We start from the raw sequence: 10,387 nt of genomic DNA on the forward strand, positions 1-10,387 counted from the left end.
CGGGGAGGTGGAGCCGACGTGAGGGGGGCAGGTGACACAGCCGCTGTGCAGGTGTACGGTGGCTCCAGCTCCGTGGCCGTCACCCTGCCTCTGGGCTGTCCCCAACCCACAGCTCCTGCACTGGGCTCTGCTGGGGCTGTTCCACTCCCTGTGGGCCAGTACCTTTCACCACGGCAATTCCCCCACAGAGCTCCCCCACTCTGGAAGTCCCAGTGTCAGAAGTTGATGTGATCTGGTTTGACATCAAGGGACGATGTCATCCTGCAGCCGGCCATGCCTAAGGGCAGGGCGTCCCTTGTCACACTACAGGGTCACATCCCCCCACAGCCCAGCAGAGCTGGAAGCGGAGCCCCCAGCTCTGGTGCGGGTCCACGCGGACTCTTGCTGAGCACCAGTGAAGGTGTCACACTGAAGGACCGTGGTCCAGCCCTTCACCAAAACCCTCCCACTCCAGACCTAGAAAGTGAACTTCGGCTCGGTTAGAGCTCAGTCAAGGATACACTAAAAAAAAGGAAACCCTTAAACACTTTGCCACAGGTTTACACGAGTGCATTGCATTTGCACAACCAAAGAGATGAGAAACAAGTACTCAGGGATAAAGACAGGCTTTTAACAGCCCGCTGCACTACCTGCTTCCCTCTGCGCTCAGCAGACGTGTAAAAAGAGCTCCGTGGGCTGGGAAGCGGCAGTGCAGAATACAGCCAGCAATTTACACCGCTTTAAAAATTAAGGGAATTATCACCTCCTGATCCCAGGAGTTCCCAGCAACTTGCAAACTGCCTCAACTCTTCAGACATTTGCCTGAGCTAAATAGATGCTCCAGCCGTTTGGGGTTTTGACAACAACTAAAATTTCAGATGGATGGGGAAGTATCGATGGTGACCTCTGAGGCTTCTGAAAATGCCATTTTAAATGCCTTCAAAACCACAGAGGAGAGCAGAACTTGCTGGACTGGGCAAAGCACAAGCCTGGCAGACTGCACAAAATACTACTCCATGCTTGTGCTGTTTTGCCCTGAAGGTTCCAGTGCTGCTCCCCACCAACTCTGTCCATCCCAGCCCCAGAGTCAGGGTTTGGTTCTGAGTTAGGATGGCAGCACCAGGCAGAGCCTCGCCTGGGAGAGGAGAACTGAAATCCAGCATGGCAGAGCTCATGATTCAATGGAACCGTGGAGAGAAACCCAACTGCTGTGTGCCAGCAGCTCCAAGTGCTGCAGAGAGGCAGGAACCCACCTACAAATCAATTAGCTCAATTCGTGATAGAGAAATAAATGCACTTAATGAACAAAACCCTCATAGACAAAGTGGTGTGAAGAAGAAATGAACCCTCTGATAATGGGGCCTGTGGAATGAATGAACCTGGGAAAGACTCCATCTCCTGCGTGTCAACTGTTCTCAGCGTAACATGCGGTGTGACGTGAGGATGAGGCACACGGTGCTGAACGGGAACTTTATCTAAGGTTTGGTCTCTGATGTTGGGCTTAATTCTCAACATCCTCTGGCTTGCAGGACTGTTTCTGCAGAGGAATGATAAGGACCATAAAAAGACCTGAAGAGAGAGCTCGTTTACCTGAAGACAATGAACAGCAAAGCTGTAATTGTATCATCAAGCTGCTGCAGCTCCGCTGGCATAACAGAACCAGGCGGGCTCTCCGAGCAAGCGCCGCTTCCCTGGTATAGCTTACACTGCTTTCAACATTGCATAATTAGCCAGTACAAAGATACGTGCCCACAATACCACAATTATTTTGTTACACCAGAACAGCCACATGGCTCCAGTTGATTTCCCATGGAGAGTGTCTCCAGGAGGCAAAAATCCATTGAAATATCACCCGCTTTTGGCAGTCAGAGCATAAATCAATGTCTGATTCTGGGGAATTACATCTCAACCCATCTCTTTGCTGTGAGGAGCAGCATCTTCCTAAGACGTGGCCTCTACAAGCCCCAGATACTGTGCATTCTCCTCTCCAGACCACAGCAACTGCTCGCACCGTACCTGTATCCCGGCTCCTTCAGGGACTGTTATCTTCCACACGCAGTTGAGGCTGTTCAGGTAAGGCTCAGGGAAGCCGGGGGACAGGATGGTTCCTTTGCGCTCAGTCAGATTTCCACCACATGGCACTGAAACAAGCAAAGTACTGCTTGAATGTGGAAGGACTTGGCTTTGTGCTTAAAACATTCTCTTCAAAACACCTGCCCACAAACAAAAAAGCCAGTAGAACTGGCTCATGATTTAAGGATAAGATTTGTATGAATAATCCTCTTTTCAGTAACTCTCTCAAGCAACTTCTGACACAAGCAGCACAGTTCTTAGGTGCAGGGGACACGGGCTACACCAGCCCACAAGACTGCTGGTTCTGCACTCTTCAAGCAAAAGCAGCTTTCAGACAGATCCCATCTATTCTAGATGCTGTCCCAGATCTCACGGCAAGTTCTGGATCAAAAGGTCCCTTCCCCGGCACCTGGAGTTAACTGCCCTTGTTCACAGGCAGGTTTGGCTTTGGTATGTGGGAGGAATAAAACAGGGTTTGCTTGTTTTGTTTGTATTTTGGTTGTTATTCATTGGTTTGTTAGTTTGTTTATTTGTTTGAACCATCCCAAAGGACATAATTTATTTCTCTAGCAAAAACTGTGTAACTGTTTTGTCTTTTCTGCCCCCAAACACAAACTCACCCACACAGGTGGGGACGGACACGTTCCACTGGGCCAGTGCCCCGGGCATGGTGAGGCACTCGATGCTGCGGGAGCCCTGCAGCGCGTAGCCAGCGCTGCATTCGAACCGCACCACCGCGCCCACTGCGAAGTCGCTGCCCAGCCGGCGGCCGTAGCGGGGCTCTGGGACCGAGCTGCACTGGGTGGCACTGGTCCGAGGGACCGCTTGCGTTGCGGAGAGGAGAAAGCAGCAGGTGAACGTGCCATTGCGAAGCAAAAAGAGAACAAAAAAATGGTTAGAGCAACAACTTTGGAAATATGAAGTGCCAGATTAAAGAGCTGTTACAAACCACGCTGGAATCCGATCATATCTAGCCTAAAGGCTGAATCCAAACATGACCATTGAGAAGAAGAAGAATTATTTCACTCAAACTTCCGTCAATTCAAGTGATACTTGACACAAAAGCAGCTACAACATCACCAGAGCGTGCTCGCTTTCCAAGATGGGGCTGTTTGCCTTCAGCAAACCTACCATCACATCCGAAAGGTCCTTTCTGGAGGGGAAAAGCAAGGCACCCAGCACGGACTTTCCAAAAAGCTGGTTTGCCACCTCACGCTGGACCATCAGAGGAAGACCCTTCAGGTTTCTCGGCTTGCTCGGCCTCCTTACTATGAAGGACAACAATTTTAAATCACATTCTTCATGATGAAAAAGGTAAAAGAAAGAACAGGGGAGTTTAATCTGTGGTGCTGTGCTGCGAGCTGCTGAAATTGCCTGCGCTCCTGTTCAGCCCTGGAAACAACAGTCAAAGAAAGAAACGGAGAGTCTGACAGATAAGTGAGGGGAAAAAATGAGGCAAAGAAATGTCTACTGCCGAGAAAGAAATCGATTCATATTTTTCTCTGAGTTGCTTTACAATTTGTTAGTGTTTAATGCCTGAGCTGCCGGCAGGGGAAAAATGCAGAGATGATGAGCACATTAGCTCTATTGTTTGATTATAATTTGATCCAGAGAGATGAATGTCAAACCCACTGTTCAAAGCATCATGCAAGACAGCCAGCAAGAGGCTGAAGTCTGCAGCGTGTCAGTGGTCTGGGGGGCAGAATGGGGGGGGCGGGGCGTGCAGAAAGGAGTGTGCTTTCAACGGACCCTGTCAGGCTTCTGACTCCTCCATCTCAGGGCAACCTGTCATTCTTGTGCATCCCTGGATGGGGGAGGCTTTGTGAGAGAGAACTCCTCGCTGGTGTAAAAACGAGAGTAAACACCATTAGAGCCTGGCTGGGCAGATCGAAACCAGGGCTCGCTCTTTCTTTTACTCTTGCTTTCCCTGCAGTAATCGCTGAAGAGTGCACAGCTCGTCATTAGCATGCAGGAGGGAGGAGGATATCCTTCCTGATTTCACCAAAACCTTTACTTTGCCGAAAATCTTGAAAGATGACTATCAGAACTACAGTTGATTTACAATATTTAGGCAGAAATTCAAGAGCATAGATCTCTGGATACTATAAAATCCAAACCATGCTTCTCTTTGCCCCAGGAGAAGGCATGGGTTGCCCTGCTGTCTGTCTCCGCTTTACACTAATGCGCACGTAAAAGCTCAGCTGAACCACAGATAACTATACAAAGCATATGGGTGAGAAAGCCCTTCTGTTTTCCCAGTATTCTGTGCATCACTTTCTATTTACTACTCTAAAATCTCTAAGTGGGACTCACCCAATGCAATTACAAGCTGTTACTGAAAGGATCAAGGGGTGAAAGTTTGACAGCAGGAGACCTAAGCCTATGACACGCAGAGGAAGGATTTTACAGAGCTGCCAGACAAGCGTTCAGCTGCTTACACCGAGAAATGTGCTAAAACGCCAGTGGGGAGAATTGCCTGGGTATAAATCTCAAGAACTCGCCGTGTACTCAGGGCATGATTCAATGAGATTCTTCTGATACTAATCCTGGGAATGCGCAAGGGTTGAGGCTGAGTGAAAATGGAAGGTCTGAATACAAAGTACCGATGGGAGCCAGATAGCCCTGCAAGTTCACCCTACCAAAATAATCGGCATCTCCTCTGATATTTCCTGTTCAGCCGGAAAGCGTGTGACGACCCACAGACACCAAAAGCACTTCGGGACACTTCAAGACATGGCTGTATTTTTGACCACAATCTTGGGACCAACCTGAGGAGATCTCCATAAGACAACTGCACTCACCTTGGTAGACGAAATGGAAACCTTTGGCTGTAGATTGTCCCTTGGAACTAAATCTGATGAGAATCTGGTTGGTGGTAGCTAATGGTAATGATTCACCTACATGAGGAGAAGGAGATAAACCAGGAGAAACAGTGGTTATGGCATTAGCCACTCAAAGGGGTTGCCCAGGTGTGGAACGGCAGGCTGTGCTTTCAGCTTGCTGTGCCCAGCAGCAACAGGGACACTTACCTGTATGAGAGCCTGAGAGGGAGCTGAGGAGCCGCGAGTGTTGGTTGGGGCCGTCGTGGACTTCGACGACGTCGTTGAGCGCAGTCTGGAAGAAGGCGAACTGCCCAAAGACCACTGCCGAGAGAGGGAGCACCGGTTGGGGCGGCAGCGGGAGGAGCCGCACTGCTGTCCCTGCGCAGCCAGGGCCCGCAGCCCAGGCGCTTCAGCTGCTTGTGTTTCAGGAGCTTGGCAAAGATGAAGTGGGACTGACTGACAGCCCAGGAAGACGGGAGCCCTTTATTTATCACAAAGTAGCATAACAGCAGCAGCAACCAGCCTCCCCCGCGTTCACTTGCCAGGAGCCTTTAACACTGATTCATTGGCCAAACGGGATTCTTCTGTGAATCACCCATTTGCCTGCCTACGTAACACGAGGTGTATCATTTCATCAACGGGTAATTATTATTTATTGTTTGTATCGAACCTCTGTCAGGCAGTGGGCTCCCATGGGGTTCGGCATTGTACAAAACCTGAGCAAACTAACAATCCCTGTCCTGAAGGACTTAATTTCTAGATCGAACCTCTCTGGTCAGGAGGATGGCTGCTGCGGGAGAGGATGCCCACCGTTTGATTAACACTCAGACCTAAGCCTGTCTACAGAGGCTGCTAACGAGGGAGCTGTGCAGCGCTCTGGGCCTTACTGCGCGCAGCGAAAATGTGCGCAGGAGCAGGCAGAGCTCATGAAAGGGACAAAATAACAATGAGGGGATCAGAGCATCTTTTTTAGCTACAGCAAAGAGACTTCAGTTATTTATCTTTATTTTTCAGGATGTAGTAACAGTGCTAAAACCCGCACTTCGAAGATTTTTTTCCTTCCCTTTGTCTCCTCTCTTAGCTTTGCATTTTCAAGTTCTAAGTGTCCAGTTGCAGTTTCACAAGCTGAGAGGTCTCTCACTGTGAAATTCATCATTCACCCAGCTATGACATTTGTTTCCTGCACATTCAGGTTCCCAGCACAGCTTTGATGTTGGGAACACTGAAAAAGTGGCGATAGCAGCCAGCCCCCGATGCCTGCTGCACACAGAATCGAGAGGGGCAGGGGCTGGGAAATGCGCACCATTCACTACCAGTGGTGCTCCTGTTGTTTTTTAATGACGCTACAGAAAGGTAGCGCTGCCATCCTACTGCAGGCAAACGTCAGCCTTGCACACCAGGACTGCCTAGTCCTCTGGTTACTGTGATCCTCAAGACAATATTGAGATCAGCTGTAGGAAAACAGGTTAAGGGGTGTAAGAGTGTAGCATGCCATCAGGCAGATCCAGGAACTCAGAGGGAATCCACATGCACGCAGGCAGAAGGGCAGCTCGAGTGACAGGAGCTCCGGACTGATGCCTGCACACGGTATCCTTGTTTCACCCTCAGTATCTTAGCAAAGGAAATCACAAAGAGCTGAGAAGACCGGGGGGATTGACGAGATCAATACCATGCACTGAGAAGCAGCATCAAATAACAGAATTGAGAGACCTTCTCCTGCCAGAGCTGTCAGCACAAGTGCTCTTTAAGAACCTTAAATTCCCTTCAAACAAGAGAACTGTTAACCAGTACCGGTACCTGGCTGGCAGCCTCCAGGGTCTACAACATCGATCACTCTGGTATTCCAGCTCTGACCAAAACTAAGCAGCACTGCAGCCTATAAAAATAATGATGCTCCATTCAAAGGGATCTGGCTTTTGTTTGGATCTGGTTTTAAAATTAACTTGTTATTTAAAAATACATATTAGTCATAAGTCCCATAACTGTATGTCCACAAAACGACATGTTTTGTGCTCACAGACTATTTAGCATCACAGTTAGCATGTCTTTATAGTAAACACACTTTGTACTCTCAGAGGCCCCCAAGGCTGCTGCTAGCATTAATCACCAGGAATTCCTTTTTGCTGTTTTTTCACCTCTGCGTTACTGGTGCATGAACTGGAAGGGGAATCTCAAGATGGTGGTTTCCATTAGGGGGTTTTTTTGCCACCTCATTTCCAGTAGATTTTGAAATTCAGGAAATTCCCATCATCCTGTAGTCACGATGACTACAACAGAGTGTAAGTACCATCCAAGAGTGCCACTTACTATTTTCCAATCTCCTTTATTACAAATGGACTTATTCCACTGCTTTGTTCAATCCAAAAACCCCAAATGAGAAAGTTGCACAGACAGTAGGATGGATTTTCAAAACACGTCCAAAACCAATACCGTAGTCCTTCGGCACGACGATGAAATACAAGCAGACTTGTCCACTGGTGTAGTTCTGGGGGTAGTTTGGAGAGAGGATGACACCATCCGATCCCGTGTACTGACCGCCACAGGGTGCTGCAAGAGGAAGCGAAGGTCACTGAGTGTGCCCTCGCCGAAGCCTGCCTTGAAACATTAGGTCTTCTCCCACTGCTTTGAGATCCATCCCAGTGCCCGCGAGCTGCCCCCAGCCATGATCGATTCTGCGCTTCAGGTGTAACAGCTCTCACTGCAAGTTCTTACTATGACAAATAAGGGTTATCCTAACCTGAGTTCATGCCTGCTTCACACGGAATTATCAAGACCACAGCAAGGCTGAGGGATGCTGCATACAGTGCTGAGACTCATGTGTGATCTACCTCTCTCTCTGCTCCCCCGCCCCCGTAAATCTCAGCACCTCTCAGAATGATGCCTGTCTTTTTTCACCCTTCCTCAGCGTCAGGAGCACAGCTCCAACGGGAACAGCGTCCTCCCCAGCCCGAGGTCTCATTCTGCCATCACCACTGACTGACAGCTAGCTCCTGACTCTCTTTTTGGATTAAGAAGATTCGACTGCAAACTCCATCATTTAAACTGTTTCCTCATTAAGCCAGAAAAAACAGAATAACCCCAGACTTCTTAAGGAAAAGATTGCCTTCTGTTTTCTCCATAACCTCTGGCTCTGCTCAGGACAGGACACGTGCAAGGGCTTTGGTTAGTGGGGATCGGGTAAGCAGATGTTTAAGCGGCTTCCTGAACTGTGCCCCACACGAGGGACACAGGATTTCTCACGCAGATAATTTGTTGTGTCCAGTTTTCTGTCTCTCTCAAAAGAAGGTTCAGAAACCTCATTTAAATCAGCTCTTCCTGCCCTCTGAGTATGAAAAAATAGAAAACCTTATGGAACCCTGAGAAACCCCCTCCCTACCCCTTGCAAGCAGCTCTGTGCAAAACTAACATGGAGCTTTTCCTCAGGTTGATCTGCTGAGGGACGTGGCGATGGGCAGATCATTCTCTGCTCACCCGTTCCCCTTGGGTCGTACCTGTACAGGTTGGTCGAGGTTTGTTCCAGGTGGGTTTTCCATCCCCTCCCATTATGCACGTCAGCGTGGAGACCCCCTCAATGTCATACCCTCCATCGCAGTAGTAGGTAATCGTAGATCCCAGCTTCAGGTCTGTGCCCACGCGTGTGCCATTCTTAATTGATCCAGGGTCGAAGCATGACTCCCGGGGATTTTCTGCAAGTGAAAATTGCCAAGATCTGATCTGATCAAGTCACTCTAAAATTTTGGTCAAGGACATGCTTTTTGGACTTTTCTCCTCTAGGAATCTCAACTATATCACAAAGACTAGAACCATTTGCAGAGGTCAGATTTCAAGCCCTGTCTCATGCTGTTGAACCTGGGAAATTCCATGGGTCAGGTTCTGGTCTAGACTACTCCCTGAAGCTCAGTTCCAGCACACCTATACTGGAAGAAGGGAGGCTTCAGCTCTCACGCAGATTTACCAAAAATCCCATCAACAAGACACAGCTTTGGTTTCACTACCGACACTTGCTGTCCTTGGTCGGGCAGGACACAGGCTGCAGGGAACTGTGCAGACCTGGGCATACCCACACAGACTGATCACGCACCACCTTTCAGATGTGCTGCATCTGCTCACATTATCTCCCTGGCACCTCTCACTCCTCTGTCTAAGAGCTGTCTGCTCTCACTCACCACAGCAATACACAGTGCCATGTGCGAGCTGGTTGACTCTCCAGATGTGCAGCATGGCTGCAATTACAGCAAAATGATTACAAGCAGTTAGACAAAATGAAGACATTTTTCTCTCTGTTCACTATGCCCTGCAGAGTTAAAAACTTCATTTACATATGAAAATTCCAGTAAAGACTAGAGAGCTGTCAGGACTTGGATATTTCTTTCCTTCTTCTTCTGAGGGCTTTTTTCTTTTTTTTTCATCTTTTTTTCTGCATGAAATATAATTAGAGGCTTTGATTAATCCTGCTCTTTTGTCATTTGGAAATTGCTCATTAAAGATGAGGGCTTTTCTGAGAGCACTGGGTCTGTGAACAATTATAATGTGGTTAAGCATTAAATCACAGGCTTTTAGTATTTGGGGAAGGAGTGGAGGGAGAAACAGAAAAATAGTAAAGCCCCCAGATCGTGCTTTTGTTTCTTTGTTTGCAGTGAAAAATAGGATTAGCTGTACGGTTCCCTTTACACAACAGCTGCACCTCTAGCAGCAATCCAGGTAAACAGGGCGCAAAAGGATGAGAGGCCACTGTTTTTTCCTAGAACACCAGTTCCCTAATTTGGGGGCCACAGACTGGTCAACCCTCAATGCTCCTCACAGACCTATTTTTACCCCCACATTTTCTGTGTGTGATCTGACGGGGGGGTCCTGCTGAGACACCAGCTGGACATGAAAGAGAAATCTGATTGTGTTGAGTAAGATACCAGGACGAAACTGCCTGTTTCCGTCACTGCGCTTGGCGCTCTGCTCTGCTCAGATGAACACATTCCTCCTCATTTATCCCTGTGATAGGGAGACATCAGCTGTAGCTGGCAAAGTGAGTCTTCACCACCCCTGCGAGTCCGTGGGACCCTCCCGTGCAGACCGGTCACTGCAGCCCACAGAGTGACGAATCACTTCTGGGCATCAGGCAGCCGGAGTACTGAAGGTGAGCCCTGCAGTCGCTTGGCCCCGTAGCACACCAGCCTTTTGCAAGTGGAAATGCTCCAGCTCCTTTCCAAATGTTTTTTTTACTCCACAAGCCTTTATTTCTCTGAATTTCTAATATTCACTTTTAGACGCTTTCTTAGAAAAGCTGCACCCAGCGGCTCCCTTCTGACCATCCTGTGCCTCTCCGGTTATTCTGAATAGTCTCACTGCCTTTCAACTAACAAGCTGATGTGGCTTCAACCTGTCAATCTGCCTCCCCCGGCTGTCAGATGTCTCAGCCATGTGCTTGATCTCAGCCTCTGCTCTTGCTTTGAAAAACCATGACATTCAGCACTCAAGTCACTCTGTCAACTGCTAAAAAAAAAAAAAAAAAAAAAAAA

General features: G+C 48.5%; 1 protein-coding gene across 1 annotated transcript in view; it reads right to left on the minus strand.

The window, feature by feature from the left end:
* The window catches only part of CSMD2 (CUB and Sushi multiple domains 2), a gene marked incomplete at its 5' end in the record, with an annotated part of 130,994 nt that overhangs the window by 64,085 nt on the left and 56,522 nt on the right, over positions 1 to 10,387 (minus strand). Inside the window, 6 exons of the mRNA XM_010132318.1 lie at positions 1,996 to 2,120; positions 2,673 to 2,876; positions 4,854 to 4,949; positions 5,082 to 5,195; positions 7,305 to 7,421; positions 8,366 to 8,560. Coding sequence (XP_010130620.1) covers positions 1,996 to 2,120; positions 2,673 to 2,876; positions 4,854 to 4,949; positions 5,082 to 5,195; positions 7,305 to 7,421; positions 8,366 to 8,560 — 851 coding nt within the window. The remainder of the gene's footprint in view (positions 1 to 1,995; positions 2,121 to 2,672; positions 2,877 to 4,853; positions 4,950 to 5,081; positions 5,196 to 7,304; positions 7,422 to 8,365; positions 8,561 to 10,387) is intronic.

Source organism: Buceros rhinoceros, unplaced genomic scaffold (assembly GCF_000710305.1).
Source record: "Buceros rhinoceros silvestris isolate BGI_N320 unplaced genomic scaffold, ASM71030v1 scaffold883, whole genome shotgun sequence".
In the NCBI taxonomy this organism is placed as follows: domain Eukaryota; kingdom Metazoa; phylum Chordata; class Aves; order Bucerotiformes; family Bucerotidae; genus Buceros; species Buceros rhinoceros.